Source organism: Gekko japonicus, unplaced genomic scaffold (assembly GCF_001447785.1).
Source record: "Gekko japonicus isolate JY-2015 unplaced genomic scaffold, Gekko_japonicus_V1.1 scaffold165, whole genome shotgun sequence".
Classification (NCBI taxonomy): Eukaryota; Metazoa; Chordata; class Lepidosauria; order Squamata; family Gekkonidae; genus Gekko; species Gekko japonicus.
Window position 1 is genome coordinate 964,434 of NW_015163097.1, and position 21,107 is coordinate 985,540.

The 21,107-nt window shown below is 45.5% G+C and overlaps 1 protein-coding gene across 1 annotated transcript; it reads left to right on the top strand.

Annotated features, from left to right (window-relative positions):
* The first annotated feature begins 1,810 nt into the window (after window positions 1-1,810).
* On the top strand, window positions 1,811-19,761 carry RBP4 (retinol binding protein 4). Its single transcript, XM_015406639.1, has 5 exons — window positions 1,811-1,942; window positions 7,522-7,658; window positions 8,086-8,192; window positions 15,922-16,134; window positions 19,575-19,761. The coding sequence occupies exons 1-5, from the start codon at window positions 1,811-1,813 to the stop codon at window positions 19,607-19,609; spliced, it is 624 nt and encodes a 207-aa protein (XP_015262125.1). The 3' UTR covers window positions 19,610-19,761.
* The last annotated feature ends 1,346 nt before the right edge of the window (window positions 19,762-21,107 follow it).

Genomic DNA, 21,107 nt, shown 5'->3' on the forward strand with positions numbered 1-21,107 from the left:
ACTATACAAAACATGTAAAATATCATAGGCAAAGAGGATGCGTGAGTAAATTTTGTTGCTGGCTTCCCAGCATATAAACATTGTACTTGCTTCACGCATGTGATGTAAACTTTTCCTCTTCCATGCAAATTATATTAATTTAAGGAAAATGTCCTGCGTGAAATGGCCTTTGCTCATGAAGGCTCACCGTCTGTTAGGTTACAAACTGTAAAGCATTTTGTCTGTGGGGAAAAAAGTGACAGAAATGGGGGAAAGATGTTAGCAGTGATTAATATTTTTCTGATTGGCCAGTGGACTTCACCAAAATGTTCACAGGAATTCACAAAATACTATTGTGAGTGTCACATTTGGCCAATGGGAATATCAAAGGGCTGGAAGCTGGTGCAGGTGAATGATTAAGAGGCTGATGGTGAAATCTTAAACAGAGGTCAACAGGCTTAGAAAGGACTCTATATGCTATATATCGTGTACCAGGAAATCCTGGGCTTCTGTCATGAAATCATTAGATGCCTAGTCTTAGTCTAGTCATTCTGTCTCAGTCTCAGGAACACTGTCTCCAATATCTAGATAATAATATTAACTTACTTCACAGGAATGTCAGAAGGACTGTTGAGATCCAGAGTGGCATTCACTTAAGGGATGCTGGCAAATAATGTCCTGCTACATAGTGTCAGCAGACTAGTAATACTGACCTAAAGTTTCTACCCCCTTTCCACCCACAAGCTTTCTATGCAAGCTAGGGGGATCAACATGTCGGCTTTCATAATCTGAAGCGCAAAGCCACTATACCCTTCTTGATTTACAAGTGCATGTTATACTAAAAAAGAATTTTCCAGACCAAGCTGGATGTACAGTTCTTGATCTAGGGGGGAAGAAGTAGAATTATTTCTGTGATGTCCTGCTCAAGTGTCTTATTCTAAATTAGAGACTGGGCTTCTTCGTAGCCTAACTGGAGTAAATATTTCTAGGGAAACCAATAATTTTTAATAGCATGATCAAAATACCAAGTCGTGTTCTTCCACAATTGTACAAGTATTTTTATAGTGGCAAGAAAGCAACAAAACATAACAAAACAAGCTCTTCTTCTCAGCAAGGATCAGTTTGTTGGCATCGCTCACTCGCTGTGCCTTAAGCTGATCTCTGTCTTCATGTTTGTGTCCTTTGGTTTGTATTATACAAACCAAAGAGGCATCCTTTGGCCTCAGACTCAGAGGTGGTCATGTGTTTGCAACACCACCTGCGGATCTAGATGGTCTAAGGTCAAAGATCCCTACAGCCCCCTCCGTCTCCTCTTCCCGTGTTATGCAAGAAAGATGTGAGAAGAGATTGGCCAGCGGCTGGAACTGAACAAGCCCCACTCCTGCCTCTTGCTACCTCCCCCTCACTATACTGATCCTTTGCCTGCTGGGTTTACAAAAGAACAGCTTTCCCCTCCCGAGGCTATAAAAAAAGTGTGCTCAGCCTCTCTTCTAGTTTTTAGTAGGACGTGGCTGCTTGGATCTGCATTGCTCATCAGCTGGCAAGGCTCCTAGGTGGGTTGCTGGAGTGCCACTCCCTGACGATTATGATACTATTGCAGGAAAACATCTCTGGACACTCTATGCACAGAGGGGTCTTCTTTTCCAAAAGGGCTTAGGACTGTAGCTGTGGAGCTCCTGACTCTTCATACCCTCAGCTGTACCCTAATCCAATACTTTAAAGAAGGTGCCCAGCTTCTTTTCCTTTAGGGTACCTTGGGGGGGGGGCACCTCCGTTTCTTCTGTCTGTGACGGGTGATCATTTCTATTCACTGCAGGAACATAGGAGCATTATGGCTCTGGCCAGGGGAGTCGTTGCCTGGCTGGTACTGGTGGCCTTGGGCTTGCTGGACAGCAGATGCCAAGCAGAACGGGACTGCCGCGTGAGCAGCTTCAAAGTCCAGCTGGACTTTGACAAACAGCAGGTAGGTGATTCAGCCCCACTTTTCTTTTTATCCATTCTAGGGTTGCCAGCCCCAGGCTGGGAAATACCTGGAGATTTTGGGGATGGAGCCTGAGAATGCCGGGGTTTAAGGAGGGGAGAGGAGGGACTTCAGTGGGTTATTATGCCATAGGGGCCACCTTCCAAAATAGCCATTTTCTCCAAGGAAGCTGATTGCTGTTGCCTGGAGATCAGTTGTAATCCCAGGAGATCCCCAGTTACCACCTGGAGACTGGCAACATTAATACATTCCCTGCTGGGAAGGATGATCTGCCAGCAATTTCCCCCCTGCTGGATTACAAGCCTCCAAATTATCCAAGAAGAGAACATCCAACTGCTCCTCTGGCGCCCCAAGCCAAACCCAATTGGCCCGTTCTAAATATTGCTGGAACAAACGAATCCTCCTGGATCACAAACTTCTAAATCTGGTCTGAAAGATGGATATCTATAATAAACTGTCTCTGTGAGCCAAGGAAATGAAGGCGCTCTTTAGAACATGGTTCTCACTAAAGAAAACCGTGGAGAGTGTGTTTAGATTCCTTAGTACTTGATCAGTTAATTGACACTCATTCCCTAGAGCCATACAGCTAACATTTATGTAATTTCTTATATTACTTGATTGTGAATACAGAGATGTCATTTTGAGCTTATTGCCTCAAGGCTGCCAAAGTGGTGTCGGGTCTTATTTCAAACCCAGCCAGTCATATTATAAAAACAAAGTGCTGTTGATTTAAAGTCCCCCCCCCATCCCATTTATCTAAAATATCTCCCTTCCAGGTTATAAAATTCCATTATTTATGGGTCCTTCTGCTCAGTGCATCTAGTAGCTACGTTCCCCCCTCACTTTCCCTCCAAACTGTACGTGGTGCTCTCTTCCCCCTTTTTATCCACGCAACAACAATGCTGTGAGGTAGGTAAGACTGAGAGAGAGTGACTGGCCCAAGGTCACCCAGCAAGCTTCCCAGCAGGATGTGAATTTGAACCCAGGTTTTCCAGATCCTAGTCTAGAATTCTGGCCACTAACTTTTGAGAGCCAGCATGGTTAAGAGTAGCATGGTTAAGAGCAGCGGACTCTAATCTGGAGAACTGGTTCCTCATCCCTCCATATGAAGCCTGCTGGGTGACCTTTGGCTGGTCACAGTTCTCTCAGAGGCCTCTCTGCCCCACCTACCTCACAAGGTGCCTGTTGTGGGGAGAGGAAGTGAAGGTGATTTAAGCCCCTTTGAGATTCTTAGAGTACAGAAAAGCAGGGTATAAAAACCTACTCTTCTTCTTCTGGGCATGGAGCAAGGGTCACTGGGGGGGTATTTGTGAATTTCCTGCATTGTGCAGGGGGTTAGACTAGATGACCCTGGAGATACCTTCCAACTCTATGGTTCTACTGTTCTTTTTTCACCATATCAACTGGTGCCAAAGCAAGACAATTACGTGATGTCACCTTGCTCTGCTGTCTGTTTACAGCAAGGGGTTTTTGAACCCTGTGGTGTGTTCTGGGACATCTTTAGCTTTTGTTGTACAGATTGCCATTTGCAGCAGTTGAAGCTAGGCTAGAGGCTTAAGCTGCCTTGCTTATAAACAGTGGCTGCTCTTTAGCCTATTTACAAAAGTCCAGAAGGGAAGGTCCTGGTCTTAGCAAACTAAATTCTGAAAGTATAGTTCTTACAGAAATCTCTATGCTGATTTCACTTAATTGTGGCTAGCTTCTTTTTTTAAAAAAATTAATTTTTATTTTGAACTTTTTGAGAAAATACAGAATAAAGGGGGAGGGGGGTTAGAAGAAAAGGTATAACTACCAAAACATAGTATAAAGAGCATTTTTTGCAAATATAAAGGACAATCCTTGATTCAAATACTTGAATTTTTAGGAAAATTATATAACATTATAACTTTAAAAACCACTATAACAATCTACTCAACATTCTACCATTTTTTCATAATGTATTCACATTTTATCCTATATTATCAGTTATATGATAAACCATGAATAACCACATAAAAACTGTGTATAATTTTAACATAACAGTTTGTTGTGATAATAATCATACAAAAAAAAAATCTACAAAAACATCACAAAAAACTCACCAGTTATTTTCAAATTCATATTTCGATTTCTGATTAATGAAGTTTGTCAGTTTTGCCATAAAATAATATTTCTGAATTTTATCTATCTAAATCTCAAGAGTTTGGCAATCTTCAGTTTTCCACTTTGCTGCAATTACTACTCTTGCTGCAGTTAACATGTATCTAAGCAATTCATGTATAGTCCTGTCTGCGTTCACTGGTAGAATTCCTAGTAACATTGTCTTTGGTAACATAGCAAATTTTATATTCACATTTTTTTGAATTTCAGTATGTATTTCTATCCAATATTTACTAGTGTTTTTGCAGGACCACCACATATGGTAAAAGGTACCATCTATCTTTTTACATTTCCAACAATCCTTTATAATTTTTATCCATCTTCTTGATCACTTTTGGGGTAATGTACCAGTGATAAAACATTTTATACCAATTTTCTCTAAGTGCCTAACTCACAGTAAATTTTATGTCTTTCATCCATAGTTCTTCCCATTGCTGAAATGAAATCTCCTTCCCAAAATTTTGTGACCATTTCACCATGCATGTCATAACTTGTTCTCTTTCAGTGCCACATTATAATAAAAGTTTATAAATGTGTCCTAGAAGATGATCTTCTTTGTTCAATATTATCTTTTCAAATTCAGTCCGATTTCTTAGTTTATTTCCTTCTCAATGAATATCTTCTTTAAGCCTTGATGAGAGTTGTAGATATATTAACCACTGTATCTTTTTTCCTTCTTCATTCATAGCTTGCCAAGAGTTAATTTTCCTATGTTTGTTAATCATATCTTGATATGTTATAAAGTCATTACTTTTCCTCTTATGTCATCTAGTGGTTAGCTTCTTAACAGTGCCAATAATTTACTTCAGTTTAATTGCCTTCCTCTTCAGAATAAACAGTTCTGTGAGATACCTAGAGGCATTGTCAAAGTGAGACAGATTTTTGAGGATTGCACTCCGCCGCGCTCTCTGCCTCCCCTCCCGTCTCAAAATGGGATGCGAGAGGGAACACCCTCCGGCCTCCGAGCGAATAAGCGCGGGGAGAGAGGCTGCATCCAGGAGGATCCTGAGCACACCGACTCAGAAGCAAGTCCCATGGTGTCCTGCGTAGAACTCTCTCTGCCCAACCCTGCCCAAATGCATGGGAAAGGAAGATGGCGGATGGCAGCAAGGGCTCGGCTGCGGGTGGGCAGGTGGGGCGGCTCTCGCTCGAGTGGTGAGACCAGCTCGTGGGGGTAGGAGGCGGCGGCGGCGGGGGGAGACAGATGCTAGGTGGAGCTTGAGTGTCCCGAGCTGGCGTTCGGCGACTGAACCTTTTCCACCCTGGATTCAGTTTTCCCGTGAGCTCCTCCACGCCTTGAGCAGCTCGTGGGCAGAGTCCGTTTGGGCAGCAGTGCCTTTTCTTCGATGCACCGAGAGGCGAGAGAGGACGGAGCCAGAAGGGTGGCAGTGGCGGGGACTGGGGGTCTGGGGAGCACGGCCGGGGCTTCTCTTCAGGCTGGCGCCTCAGCGCTGTCCTGTTTGGTGCCCCCAAGGGCTGGCATGCTCTAGGCGAATGCCTAGTTCGCCTAGCGGGTGAGCCAGCCATGGATACAGCTGTTAGAGTAGCAGACCATGGTCTGGATGGAATATCCAAGTTCAAATTCCTTCCCAACCATGAAACTTACTGAGTGACCTTTGGCTAGTCACCATTACTTAGTACCTCACAGTACCTCACTTGGTGGTTTTGAGGGTGAACTGAGGAAAGGAAGGGCCTTCTATGCCTTCCTGATCTCCTTGGAGTAATGGGATAGACAGATATTGTGCCAGGGAATCCCTATAGTTTATATGTTGGTGCTGTTTACACAAAGCTATCTTATTGGTGCCTAGAACAAATTTAGAGTCCAGTGGCACCTTTAAGACCAACAAATGTTTATTCAAGGTATGAGCTTTCATGTGCATGCACACTTTGGAAAGGAAGCTAGATTTCAAACTTATAGATACAGACTGAACAGCAAATTAACATGTAACATGATGCATATGCTTTAAGATATTCAAAGTGAAACTAAATAACAGGCTAAGGTTATAAGGTCAATGACATAGACTCTACCCTCCAAACCTAGACAGAAATTACATAGCAAGAAATAGGTAACATTTTGGGTCTTTAAAAAGTAACTACAAATTCCTGCCTCCTTTGATACATTTTACTATTTTTAGTAAAAATATATATACTTTACTGTCAGCATTCTGATTAGGGATAGGCACAAACTGGGAAAATGTGGTTCATTTCGGTTCGTGGTTCAGGCCCTCACAAACTTCATGAACCAAACCAGTTTGTTTGGTGTCTAAAAGTTTGTGATGGTTCGTGGCTCATGAACTGTCACAAACATCTAGGCGCCAAATGAACTGGTTTGGTTCGTGAGGTTCGTGAAGCAGTAGAACACCCCCCTCTGGCATGCTAGAGACACCAAACTTGCAGGGGATCTCCTCTACCTGCCCTAAAGGTTTGGTGAGGATTGGATTTGCGGGGTCCAAGTTACACCCCCCCCCCAAAGAAGGTGACCCAAAGAAGTGCTTTCTGGGGAAATGACAGGCGCAGGTTCAGGGGGGTCATGAATGTACAGAATGGACCCTGTGCAAGCTAGAGATATCGAAATTGCATGGGACCTCTCTGTGATGCTCCTCTACATGCCCTCCAAATTATGTTGCTTTGAAGTTTGGTAAACATTTTGATTGAGTGAAGACAGTCTGTTTTGAAATGTATCCATTCACAAACACCATGAACAGCCACAAACTGCTCGAAAGTTCATGAAAAGTTTGTGCCAGATTACCTGGCATGAACTTCAGTTTGTGAACCACAAACTGGACAAAATTCATCATGAACTTTAGTTCACAAGCCAGTTTGTGCCCTTCCCTAACTCTAATAGCTTCCATTAGAATTCCCTGGATATTTCTTCCAAGTAAGATCCTCTAAATTAATTTTGATTTTTGTTTTAAGCAGCTTTCTGGTTAAACACTCAGAGAAATTTTGCAGACATTGAAAATAATTTAGCATCTATTGAAATTCCTTACGTGTTTGAACTGGAGAAAAACTCTGCAAACCATCTTCTAATTTCACTCTGGTGATATTTCAGTGACGGCTCTATTTCTAATAATATAATGAGGGACAAATCTAGGCAGATTCAGTTTGTTTCCTTTCCTGATATTGGGTTGGATTCTGCAGAGGATTTCTGCTGATGGGGAGGGGTACTGATATTTGCTGATTGCCCCTCCCATGGCAGATCTCTGATTTCTCTTTCATCATTCTGACATAGAGATTTTTTAAAGAACTATCCTAGCCACCAGGAGCAGTATGGGGGGATCTAGAGGGGGACAGGTATGAAAGTTAAGCTCTTCTGATAGAAATCCTTCTGTCGGCAGATATTTTTGGTGGGATCCAAGAGTGTATCCCTTCTCCTGCTCCGCTATGCAGGCAAAATCAGAGCATTTCTTCTTTCTCTGCAGTATGCTGGTACGTGGTATGCCATGGCCAAGAAAGATCCTGAAGGATTGTTTCTTCAAGACAACATAGTAGCCCAGTTTTTTGTTAATGAACATGAAAAGATGCAGGCAAGGGCTGTGGGCAGAGTGCGGCTCTTTGGGTGAGTAAAGTAGCCCCTTTCTTGTTCTCCTTTCCCCATAATCCCGCTTCTTACTAGGCCCTTTTCTGGATCTCCATTGTAAGTGCAAATAACCCCTAACAGCTTTGCAAGGAGTTTTCTCACCCTCCAGGTAGGGCCTGGAGCCCTCCTGGAATTACAACAAAATCTCCAGACTGCAGAGAGATCAATTTCCCGGGAGGAAATGGCAGCTCCAAAGGATGGGTTCTCTAGGCATCGCATCTCTGCTGAATTCCTTTCTCAAGCTGTCTCATCCCCAGGCACTACCTCCAGATCTCCAGGAATTTGCGAGCTGGAGTTAGCAACCTAGCCTTAGGGGTAGGGCGGGGTATAAATTTAAATATAAATAAATAAATAAATAAACCTTAGTATAAGGCAAACTGTGTCTCTGTCTTTCCTTCTCTTTCAGTCAATGGGATATATGTGCTGACATGGTTGGCACTTTCAATGAGACTGAGGATTCTGCCAAGTTCAAGATGAGATATTGGGGTATGGCAGCCTATCTCGACAGAGGAAGTGAGTACCCATTCATCATTTTTTTTTAAAGAAAAGACTAGAAGAGCAATCCTAATCTGGTGTATCCTGAATCCTACTCAGGTCTGCTCAATGGGGGCTGCTTCCTAGATAATGTTTTTAGGATTGGTCTGCTGGGCATCTGTGAAAGACTTTACTATGGCATGGCACTCATTTTTGTCTCCAGCATTAGCCCTATTAAGACATTATACTTGTGGTGCTATGAATGTGTGTACAGGATGGACACTCTGCACACAATCCTCCTTGTATGTACAATCGCTAGTTCCTCTGAAAGGAGCAATGTGTGGCTTTTCTGTCTCAGTATAGGCTTAAATAGAAAAAGAGTTCTATTATTTAGTTTAAATATTTATATTCCTTACTCTTCCAGGAAAGGGTGTTCTACAATTAAAGCCACAAATAAAAATGACAGCCTCACAGTAACAGCAGTCTAAAATTGCAAATATTATATATATGTGTGTGTGTGTGTGTGTGTGTGTATATATATTCACATGAGCTGGATGACCCCTCGTCGCTGTCGCTGGTCCCCTGCTGCTCCGACCTATAAGCCACGGTGACTTGCCACCCAGGGAGTGGAAGAGGGGAACCAAAGAGGCCTCAGGCAGTCGGGAGGGGAGGAGGTTACATCACCACCCTCTGCTCTCCTTTGGCGTATTCAGCCTGCTCCTTCTCTCTCTCTTGCCCTCAGTGCCGCCAATGCCATCTTATCCACCTTGGCCTCTGTTCCTGTTCCCCCTTTTATTCCTGCTCCGTGACACCTGCTCAGCCTGAAGTTCTACCCTCCACCCACCCCTTCGGCCCCGCCCTCCCTTCTTAGGCTAGGACGCTGAGCTGGGGGCGCGGTCTCCTTCTGGTTCCCTCTCTCTGGCCCCAGCCGCTGCACTTGCCACGCATCTCCCTCCCTCCAGGCAGCTCGGGGCTGAGGGTGTGCCCTCATGCCAGGCCAGCAGCCTCTCCCCCTGTTCCGAGACATTTCCCTCTGAAGCTGGGCCTCTGTTGCTGGTAGCGTGGCCTGGACGCCTCAGAGGCGTCTCATCGGATCCCGGGGACGACGGCGTCGGTGCGGCTGGTCGGCTCCGGGCCTCGGTAGGTGCTGCTGAGGGCGGGGCTGGGGTGGGCGGCAGCTCCTGAGTCCCGAGCGGCGGAGGCCAGCCCTGGGGAGGTTCACCCTCGGGACACACACAAACACACACAAACACACATATCCAGAGGCACCCAATTATAATTGCACTGAGCAATCAATTCAACTCATTGGGATCATCCCCAAAGGAATAAAAACCAACCCAGTTATATGTAAGCATTTTCCTGGTACCAAAAGAGTACCCGATTCAGTGCCAAGTAGAGAGTGAAAAGGGGCATCTCTACAGATCCCTTTGCCAGTGGGACCCTTGGCTGAGCTGATGGAGGTGACTGAAGGTGCTAGGAATTAATGTTCTTGTGGATGTCAACATTTGTGCTGAGACCACACCAGGTCAAGCTCAGGACTTCAGGACCACAATGACAACCTGGGGCAACTCAGAACAATTAAAAAGAAAAGCAAAGCAACACATACTGAACCTTCTTTTATGCACTGAATGTCTTTCTGGTGATCTGATTAGGGGGCTGAAGATTCAGCCCTTGTTGTGGTTAGATCATTGTCTTCTGAAGGCACAGTTGAGCTTGCTGCCTTCTTCCTGCAGAGGTAGTGAAACAATTTGGATAGTCTTCCTCCAGAGATTAATGAATTCTGTTGGTTTCCAGGCAGCTCTGGGGGATTTTGAGAACCTCCCCCGTGACTCTGTGGAGCCCTTTGTAGCTGATTGAACTATAGGCTGACTGGGGCCATAAAAAGGGTTACTCCTTGGTGTCTTCTACTAGATGCTGTAGATGTGACCCTGGGGAGATATGAAGTGGATTGGTGATGATTAGTGCTATTGGGAGAAGACTCTGGATGAAGCAGACAGAACACACCACACAGCCCATTTAATATAGGTGAAGGAAGTTTTAAAATCCACCACCACTGCATCAGCTGAATTTTATCTGGCTCCTCAATAGTTTACAGTATTTTGTGACTTGATAAAACCTAAATCCACCCCTGTCAGTGATTTTAGTTTGGACTGTGATGAATATGCAAAGTTCTTTGCTGATAAAATCTTTTTCGTCTGTTCTGCTCTGGAGGCCCAGCTGAGAGTAGATCTGGTAAGGTGCCAGAAGCACTGGTTGTGTTTTTGCTGTTGGTAGATTCAGGTTGATCCTACCAGTGGATACTAACAGGGTTCTTTGGAATGTAAGAGCCACCACTGGGTCTTGGCTTGTGCCTGTCCTGGCTTTTAAAATAATGCTGGTGAAAGTTATGAGACCAATTGGTTAAAGTTGTTCATGACTCACTGATAGATGAGGGCTCTTCCTAGACCTTTAAAGGAAGCAGTTATTAGAACTTTGCCTTTAAAAAATCATTGACTAAGAATAAGGTGGTCAGTTATAGGCCTGTCTCCAATTTACCCTTTCTGGGGAAGATGATAGATTGTGTGGTGGTGGAACAGCTCCAGGAATTCTTGGATAATAATCTGGCTTTCACCCATTTCAATCTGGTTTAAGGCTGAGGTTCAGAACTGAGGCACCTTTAGTTGCGCTGGAGGACAGATCTTTGTTTAAATCTGGACAGGGGACAGTCAACACTGTTGATACTGTTAGATCTATCTGTGATTGACACAGTTGGCTATTCCAGTCTTATCCATGAGATAGAATATGGAGTTGACCTTAGGGGAGTACCTTTTCAGTGGTTTTGATCTTTTCTATCTCATTGGATGCAAACAGTTTCCATTGAAGGAATCATCAGGGTGGGATGTCCTGTGCAGTGCCACAGGGTTCTTATTCTCTCACCTATGCTCTTCAGTATTTATATGAGGCCAGTGAATGAGATTGTGGGGATGTCATCAATATGCAGATGACTACCCAGCAGTATATTTTATTAACCAACCTTCCAGGTGCATTTGTCTCGGCTCTGATCCAATGTTTTGAGGCCATGGTCAGATGGCTCAGACAGAACAAACTGAAGCTGAAACCAGACAAGACAGAGGTGATGCTGGTTAGGAAGGACAAGATTTTAGAGGGATTCGATCCACTGGTGGTTGATAGAGTGGAGTTAGTATTTGGAGAGCAAGTTAAAAACTTGGTGCTCATGTACCCAATCCTGCTGTTTGAAAAGCAGTTTTGTGTAGTAGCCAAGAGTGCCTTCTATCAGCCACATCTGGTTCACTACCTCACACCATCTTTAGACTTAGCTGAGGTGGCCACACCAATCCATCTCTTTGTAACCTTACAGTTACACTACTGTAATACTCTCTGTCAGACTCCCCTTAAGAATTCAGCAGCTTGATTATTGTCAGAAGCTAGCCAATGGAAACATTCCTCACCGATCTCCACAGGTAGACTGGCTGCCAGGTTGTTTTCAGGGGTGTGTGTGTGTGCACTAACTATACTTGCCACCTGCTGGCTATGTTAGGGTTGCCAGCAATGTTCCCTCTAAGCTGTGGGGTCTTGTGAGCAAAAAATTCTGCTTTGTGAGCTACCGGCATTAAAGTTGTGAGCCAGCGATTTGGCTACTGCATAAATTAGTCTCCTCTGGCACCATCCTTCCTGAGCTGACAAAAACATGTGAGCCGAAGGCTAAAAAACTGTGAGCTAGCTCACACTAACTCAGCTTAGAGGGAACACTGGTTGCCAGCACCCTGTTCCAGGTGGGAGTTTCCCTGCTTCTGTGGGCTCTTCACCACTTGCCAGCTGGCCAGTGGGGTGAAACCCCACCTGCAAATGCCCCCAAACACAGCACAATGACATCACCAGGAGGTGATGTCATCACACCACTTATGTCACATGGTGACGGTCTAGGTTTTGGCCAAAACTCTATGGTAAATCTGGGCTCAAAACCATAGAGTTTTGTCCAAAACCTAGAGTGTCACCATGCAACATTGGCAGTGTGATGACATCCCTTCCAGATGACGTCATCATGCTGTGCACACTTTTCACGCATGGCAGAAGCTCCCAGAGAGGAGCAAAGAGCCCCCAGCTGGCAGCAAGATAAGACTCGGCAACCCAAGGCTGTGCTCCCATTTAAGGCAGCCTGTCCCTCCTTCTTCACTGTAGGTTCCACTTTGTGGAATGAGCTCCCTGAGAAGGTGAAGGGGTGAAATCTTCAGATATTTTCAGCAGGCACTGCAAGGCCATTTTGTTTGCCAGGGCTTTTAACAGGGAAGAAACTGCAGGTGTCCTTTGAGGTGGAGGGTGGTTATTTGGAGTTTTATTTTGCTAGATTTAAATAATGATGCTTTTAGTTATCATTTGTAAACTGCCTTGAGCCATGAGGAAAGGCAAGATATAATTTTTTAAATAAACAAATAGAAATAAACAGCAGAGGCACCACAAATGAAAAGGCCTTCTTGATCACCTCTCGGAGTAGTTGATCTTAAAATTTTGGCTTGCTCATTCACGAGCAGACAGTCCCTTCTATTTGCTGAGAATTTTGGTGGGTGAGGAGTGAAACATAATATCCTTACACCTGTCGTGGTATATTCCTTTCTACCACCTCAACACTCTACTACTCTAAACAGAAACTGCAAAATATCCCTCTTTCTCAGACTGGTTTTAGAACCTTCCTTTCTTCAGTCTTCACTAGACTTGCCTGGGCTGAACTGTCTGTTGAGAAGGAGCTATTATTTCCAGAGTGTTTCCTCCACTATGACATGTACTGGAGATGCTTGTTTGCATAGCAGTTTCAGAGACACCATTAGGGTTTCCCTTTTTGCCTTCAACCTTCAGCAGGGAGTCCACCTTTGCCCTGCCACGAAATCAAAATACAGCAGCTTTCCTAAGATCTTAGGGTCCAAAGGCCGTTGTCCTTATCAGTGCCATCATGCTGAACACCAAATTTGCTGCATCCCTTTCATGGAATGGTTTCTGATGTCACCTCTACAGGGTGACTCTATGATAGAAATAGCTGTTCGAGAGGCACTACTTTTGAAAGCTTTGGATGTTTTTATTTATTTATAAAATTTATATCCCGCCCTTCCCCAATGGGCTCAGGTTGGGTAACAACAAAGTGCATAAACAATTAAAACCAATAATACAATTCTTAAAAGAGCTAAAACCCTTAACAATTAAAAGATGGCACATTAAATATAACAGTTCAGACCTCCTATAAGTCAGGCTGATGGTAACTGGAGCTGTACCAGGTTCATATAGTACCAAACTCCACATAGGGCAAATAGTCATGACAGCCTCTATTCAGGGAGGCCAACTAATTTGGTGTCCGCTGCCTCAGTGATAGGCCAAGAAATAAGCAGCAGTTCTAAGCTGTGAGTGCTGTACACTGCAGATGCAGGCAAATCATTGGTGTAGCAAATTAGTATCCATTACTTACTCAGTAGAGAACTCCAGTGAGCTGAGAACATAACAACTGCAAAGGCATCCATAGTGACATTACTGACACCCACCAATCACAGAGCAGCATGCTGATGATGCCCCCAGGAAGCAGCCAACCAGCACACACTGATGTTGCTGCCCTGACATCACTCTGTTGCACACACTTGTGAAAGAACCATAGGAGACACAGCTCCCTCTGCTGCAGAGACGGCTGTGCCATGTCCAGTAGTATTCTTGTCAATGTGAAGCTCCTAAGAGTTCCAAATCTCCTCTTGCAAATGCATTCCCTTTTGATGGGCCCGCACGCATGGCTAACCATATCATCTAGACACCTCTACAGCTCACTTGGCAGAGGAAGGATCAGGGGCCTCTACTAGACAAGAGTTCTTGTTCTTCTTTGAAGAGGGAGAATATCCTAAGGAATAGCTTTTTGCCACACAACAACAGGAGAATACAGAACAGAACATCCACAGATGGTATCGAAGGGAAATATGGGGATAAAGTGCACCTCTTGGCCAGCTTAAAGATGACGAGCGCAAAACAGGAAGAGGGGGAGGCAGGACTAGAACACATACTACACACATTGCAGAGCATTCCTCTAGCCATATGTCAAACTGGGCATACAGGAAAGAGATACATCATGGGGTTTTTAGAGTCCTCCTTTGGGCCTGGTTTCAAAACTAGCTATAGACAGCAGCACAGAGAAGGCTGCAGAGAAAGGCATAGTCATGGTATACATGATGCCCTTGGTTCAATGCAGCTTAAGAAAAGCTATCGGGGAATCCTGGAAGAAGTCTGTGGTACAGCTGATGTTTTGCACTGTCAGACCCGATAACTGGAGATGGACCACTCATGCTGATTGGCTGCTCCAGACAATTGTTTTGCTTAGCACCTTTCCATGAAGCCATCCCCGTATGCATTCATGGCTGTTTTTTAATGGCTGACCACTGTTCATTCCAGCAACCCTTGTGTTCCATCTCCCCTCCTCATCATAGAGGTGTGCCGCACACCAGCCACAATCAGACGGACTGTCTACCCCAAGTAGTTTGCCCCACTCTCTTGCTAGAGCACAGTGCAGTGAGCGGACAACTCCCTCTGCCCCCTCCCAGTACAAATCTCTTGATGAAAATAGCTAAAGTTGGTAACAAGCCAGAAACTGGTATAGATCTTTATCTACCAAACTCCACCGAAACAGTAACACAGTCCACAGGGAAACAATCCAAACATTTACTAACCAGCACCAGAAATGGGAGTTCTGAAGGGAGTTTTGAAGGGAGGGGGGCTTTGTTTTTCACTTCCACTGGGTTCATTAGGAGTGTTCATGTTTACACCAACGGAACATTACTTTAGAACAAAGTTTGAGTCCAGGGGCACCTTTAAGACCAACGCAGTTTTATGCAAGGTGTGAGCTGTCGTGTGCACCGTCAGACATGTCACGTCATCAGAACATTACTTTGGCACTGACACATGTGGCCCGAGGGAGATTAAAGCCTGCTCCTCCTCCCAGCACTTTCTGGTTGTTATGTACGCAGACCGCCGCCAGGGGTCTGCAGCACAGGTAAGAGCTTGGATCCCAGAACAATTTCATTAGGAGTGTTCATGTTTACACCAACGGAACATTACTTTAGAACAAAGTTTGAGTCCAGGGGCACCTTTAAGACCAACGCAGTTTTATGCAAGGTGTGAGCTGTCGTGTGCACGCACACTTCGTCAGACATGTCAGAACATTACTTTGGCACTGACACATGGCCTGAGGGAGATTGAAGCCTGCTCCTCCTCCCAGCACTTTCTGGTAATGGCCATCTCTGTGTCTGGAGCCAAACTACAAGTGATGAGGGCCACAGGTCCATTGGGAAGCTGCCAACACCATTCTAGAACCACATGCAGCTTTTAAAAAATTGCCGCCTAGTCTGATGTGGCTCCGGGCCGCACCACTCACCTTTGAGCTCTTGTCCCACTCCCACACCTTTTCAAGTGCCAAACCTTCTGCGTGTGAAAGGGCATCGGGGGGGGGGGATGACGACAAGAGATCCTGGGACCACTATGCCAACACACCTGGTCCGGGCTGGGGCCTTGTGGCAATTTTTAAAAGATGACAAAAGCTTCAAAAATGGCAGCAGCAGCCATGGGATTGACCTGTGGCTCCCATCACCTGTAGTCTGGCTCTGAAACAAGGTTTATACTGGGGCAGTATCAGCAGGGTACTATACTGGTGGATCTCTGTTATGTTGGTTCAGTTGTTCTCCTAAGCAGCTTACAGATTGGCTTTAGGACTGTGGCCCGAGTTCCTGAATTCTCTTATGGTTTCTTCCAGATGACGATCACTGGATAATTGCCACAGATTATCATACATACGCCCTGCACTACAGCTGCCGTGTACTCAACGAGGATGGCACTTGTGCTGACAGCTACTCTTTTGTCTTCTCTCGGGACCCACATGGGCTGCCTCCAGAAGCACAAAGGATCATCAGACAGAAGCAGAAGGAGCTCTGCTTAGAAAGGCAATACAGGGTTATTGTTCATAATGGTAAGAAATATTTCACTAGGGTTTTATAGAAGAGTGGGTGGCTAAAGGTCCCTTTATTAATGCTTGGAGTGTTAGAAGCGGCTTTTTTCTTGCATAGATTCTCCATGTTGTGAGAGGTGACATTGGTTAGTGAGAGTCCCCCATCTCTTTGAAAGGTAAATTTCAGACCCCAATTTGACTGGAACCACATAAGGAGGGAAGAGGGGGTTAAATCGTCTGCCTGCTTGTGTCTTCACTAATCAGCACGACGTTGTCATTAGCCCTTTATATGGGAAAAAAGGGACCTGGTTTTGACACATAGTTTCAGTGTGGAGGACTAAAGAATCAACCCCCCACTCTCCTCCCCCTATGGCCCTGATTTGGGGCACCATGCCAGCAACTGCTCCTTAAAATTGATTGAAAGATCCAAACACAGAGCTCTTCGCATCTCATTTCTCTTGACTCCATGAAATTGCTTGAATCCTCAAGTCATGGCCGGGATTTGATTCCTCAGGTACACTTTTCCTCTTTCTTTATTTTTCCCACTCCCACCATCGTGAAATATCTACAGTAACAGCTGGCTGCAACAGGCTGGTTTAACAGTTGTTCACTGATATATTCATAGAGATTAGATGTCACAAGCGGGGACCCCCAAGAAACTTGCAGAAGCAGCCATCCTATTTCCTCTCTCTCTCCACTTCTCTCGGTGTCTCTCTCTTTCCCCCCCTCTAACTTTCTTTCTCTCCCCCCCCCCATGTCTGCTGTCACTCCTCTCTTTCTGCCTCCCTCCCTCCCTCCCTCCCTCCTTCCATTGTTCTCTTTCTGCCTGGCTGCTCGGCCTCTTCCCTGCTGCAGTGGCTACAGCTCTCCTGCCAGCCCCAGCCTTGACAGCATTAGCAGCAGCTTGCTCAGTCCCCCACCCCCGCAGCTTCACCACCTGAGCATTTTGCCTGGCCACTGGGTCTTTTCCCTGCCATGGTGGCTGTGGCTGGCCTCCCTCCTGCCAGTTTAACTGCCTTGGTGGCTCTGTTGGCTCCTTGCCTGGCCTCTTCCCTGCCAGTGTGAATGCAGCTCACCTGCCCTCCCCAGCCTTACCACCTCAGCAGCATTAGCAGCAGCTTACTTACCCCCCCCCCGGCGGTTTCATCACCAAGGTGGCTCACCTGGCAACTCAGCCTCTTGCCTGCCATGGTGGTTTCAGTTTGCCTCCCCCCTCACCGTTTGCCTCCCCCCTTCACCAAAGCCAGTTTGGTGTAGTGGTTAAGAGCAGTGGACTCTAATCTGGAGAATCGGGTGTGATTTCTCACTCCTCCACATGCAGCCAGCTGGGTGACCTTGGGTCAGTCACAGTTCTCTCAGAGCCGTTCTCTGAAGAGCAGTTCTCTCAGCTCCACCTACCTCACAGGGTGTCTGCTGTGGACAGAGGAAGGGAAAGGAGCTTGTAAGCTGCTCTGAGAGAGACTCAGAGTGAAAGGGCGGGGGTATAAATCCATCTCTTCTTCTCCACCTTGGTGGTTCTGCTGGCTCCTCGCCTGCTCGCCTGACTGTTCACTCAGCCTTTTCAGTGCCATTGTGGCTGCGACTCGCTTGCCCACCCCCAGCAGCTTTGCCACCTCAGCAGCTCTGCCAGCCATTCACCCGGCCTTGCTGCTGCAGTGCCAGCCCCCTGCACCCCATCATTTTCTGTTTCCTGGTCTCTTTGCCGCCTCTGTGGCAGTGGCAACTCCCCTCCCACCCTCCTGCAACTTTACCACCTCTGGAGGCATCTAAAAGCTGCGAAGGCACAGATAATACCTTTTCTTTGGAGGGGATTTAAACCCAAATGTATTTTTAAAACTTTTAAGATTTTTCTGCAAACTTAGGGAGTTCCCCGCGTTCAGAGAAAGATCTCCTTTCTCTCCACGTGGACCTGATCTGAAGATTTAGGTATCCACAGATCTGCCTACACATGAGAAATAATATATAGATTAATGACTAACAACAAAATTAAATAACAAGCAATAAATATCAAAGAAATAATTGCCATCATTAAGAAGTTTCATTAGCCCATTTCTATATCTGCCAGCCACACAAGAGAGATGCCATAGCTATTGTTTAGGTTCTGCAAACACAGGAGAACCTCCAGGAGTGTAGAAATATCTTAGTTTACACAAACCCTAATTCAGGGGTAACTCCCCCCAATTAATAACAAGACCTACATGTATCACATAAACACACCACTAGGTTTCAGAACTGGTATGTGGAAACACAGTGGCCAGGAAAATGGGGAGATGGCTGTAGAACCAGACAGCAGAAGGAGGCAAGGTGGGGTGGAGGCCTGCTTACATGGGGGGAGAAAGCAGGAGGAAAGGTGAGCATAAGCCATGGGCAGGAGAGCTGAAGCTGGTGGAGGCAACCTGAGGTAAGCCAGAGTCTGTGGAGCTCACTTGGGATTTCCGCTTCCACAAGTCCTTGTAAACCTCCTTAAATTGTATATAGTTTCAATGTATATTGAACTGTATTGTGGGTAGTGTAGTTTTTAATACTGATTGGCTTAATTGGTGTGATGCCACAGAACACTCAGAAATATCCCAGTTGCTCACTCAACAAAGCTATCTGATTTCGTTAGGGAAGGGAAAGTTGTCAATTTGGCTGGGATTGAAATAGTTCATTGGCTTTAAGAGACTAGAGAGGAATCACTTTGTGAGGCAGGCTGAGGACCAGGAAGTAGTCCAGGAAACCGGGAAGCTATTTGGGTTGGTGGAGCTCAAAAGCAAGTTATTCAAAATGAAGGATGAGGAGACTGGGCTCCTGATGGTAGGGGAAAGTGATGGTTAGGAAGTGCAGAGGCCTTACAGATGAGACCTATGGAAGGATAGGGCTGGTGCGAAAGAAGACTCTGATCCCCAGAGTGCTTGAGGTCATCAAGAGATGCTTGTATGCTTTGGGGAAATGACAAGCAGGATTACTAGGGCGTCTAGCCAAGAGGTAGGTTGGCTAAAAGCGGTGGTACAGTAGGGTCATGAAGGAATAATTGGTGGTAGAAGCCCAGAACTGAAGAAACAAGCCGCCAAGGAGAAAATGGGGATTCACATAGGAAGCTATTTGGGAGCGTGTGAATAATTGCCAGGTAGACAATGGGCAGGTACGGAAAGTCAGGGGAGAAGGGATCTGTGCCAGGCTGGGCAAGGGTTCTAGATCTAGAATCTGAACCCTGACTAGATGATGCATCTCTGAGTATCATAGAAGAGAAATTCTGCCAGTTGTGGCTTCTGCTGTCACTGCAGCATTGTGAACCGGCAACCTAGAGGGTAGCAAGGATCAAGAAGCCATAGATAGCAGGTGCCTGAATTTTACATACTGATTTGAAGAAATCAGCCAAGTCTTTTGCTGCAAGCTTATGACTACAAATATGCTGCCTTTATTTTTATAACGTCATCTGAGATATTTTAAACAGGATTTTTGCTTTGTTCTTTTTTCAGGATTCTGTGACAGCGCAATATATGGAACAACCTAATCCATGGAAACCACTTTGCAGTTGTAAAATTTATCAACTATACTGTTTTGTCCGAAGTCCTTCTTTTAGCTCTGAGTATATTTATCTAAACTGTGCCTTTTACCCTGCCTAGAAGTAAGAGATACTTAATAAACAGAAATTAGCCTTGCTGCGCACTGTTTGACCCCAAACATATCTTATATATAATTATAGCATGTTATATTGGCAAAATTATTTCATTGTGGAGTTTAGGATTATGGGTTGGATCGTATGACTCCTTTCCTCTAAACTGGATCCTATGACTCTCTTCTGGGAAGTTTCCTTCAAGGGAGAAAGACTTCCTCCAATGGAGAATAACTCTTTCTGATGGAGAAAAGCTTCCTCCGATGGAGAAAATTGTCTTTGTCGAAGGAAATCTTTCTCTGTGTAAGGGACTCATGGGATCCAGTCTATCTCTAGCTAAATAGTCATAGGAATGAGGCGCCATCTAGAGGTTTCTATGCCTTGAAGAAACTGGAACAGAATAATGTCACTTATAGAGCAAGTAGAAAAGAGCAAGAGTCCAGTTGCACCTTAAAGACTAACAAGAGCAAGGTAAGGTATTGGATTTCCTGTACTGTATTTGAATGTGTGTATATTCTACTAGAAAGGGAAACTGTTCAATCAGGTCAGCACAGAACGTTAGAATAGTACCTACAATACGATCACACCAGTTTAAGCAATGCAATTCATCATTTTAAGGCAAAGATGGGCCACGTCTGTTCTTCAGCCTGTGTTAGGGGGCTGGAAAAGGGTTTTGCTGCCCTGACTCCCTCACAAGTGATACCCTTCTGGAATTGCTGCCATTTGGCAGTAAAAGCCCTTAGGAATACTTGGGGCATTTTGTTGTTGTTCAGTCGCACAGTCGAGTCCGACTCTTCGTGACCCCATGGACCAGCTCCCGCCAGGCCCTCCGGTCCTCCGCCGCCCTCCAAAGCCTGCTCAATTTCATGCTCGTTGCATCTATGACACTGTCCAACCATCTCATCCTTTGCCGTCCCCGTCTTCTTTGACCTTCTTTGACATTTACAAACATTCAAAAAGAGAAAGGTGTCAGGGACCTGAGAAACCCCCAGGCTCTCGGAGTCCGAGGGATGCCACAGACCCACCTTCAGTGCCCATGCACCAAAGCCAGGGGCGGGGAAATGAGGAGCTGAGTCACTGCTGGGATGTGGGGGCAACAGCAGCTTCCCAGAGGAATTGCTCAGGTCCCAGGGGAGGCCTGGAGGGGTGGATCCTCCAAAGGGGCCGGCCCTGAACAAGAAAGGCCATTTATAAGGCAAAAGGAAATAGGTTGGTGGTGGTGGGGGACGACAACACATTGGCTCTTGCTTCTCAGGTTGAAAAGAGCGGGGTCAGGAGAGAGGAGAAGAACCCAGGTGATAGAAACCTCCTTCCCTTTCAGTCTGTGGGAGAGTACATCAGTGCCCCCTGCTGGCAAGGATCTGCCAGATCAACAGGTATTAGTGGTGTGGAGTAT

What these genes read in the sequence shown, in the direction of transcription:
- RBP4 (XM_015406639.1), top strand. Translation starts at nt 1,811, where the DNA reads ATGGCTCTGGCCAGGGGAGTCGTTGCCTGGCTGGTACTGGTGGCCTTG. An exon ending in AGCCTATCTCGACAGAGGAA is followed by an intron (nt 8,193 to 15,921) that starts GTGAGTACCCAT and finishes GGTTTCTTCCAG; the next exon opens with ATGACGATCACTGGATAATT. An exon ending in CAGGGTTATTGTTCATAATG is followed by an intron (nt 16,135 to 19,574) that starts GTAAGAAATATT and finishes TTCTTTTTTCAG; the next exon opens with GATTCTGTGACAGCGCAATA.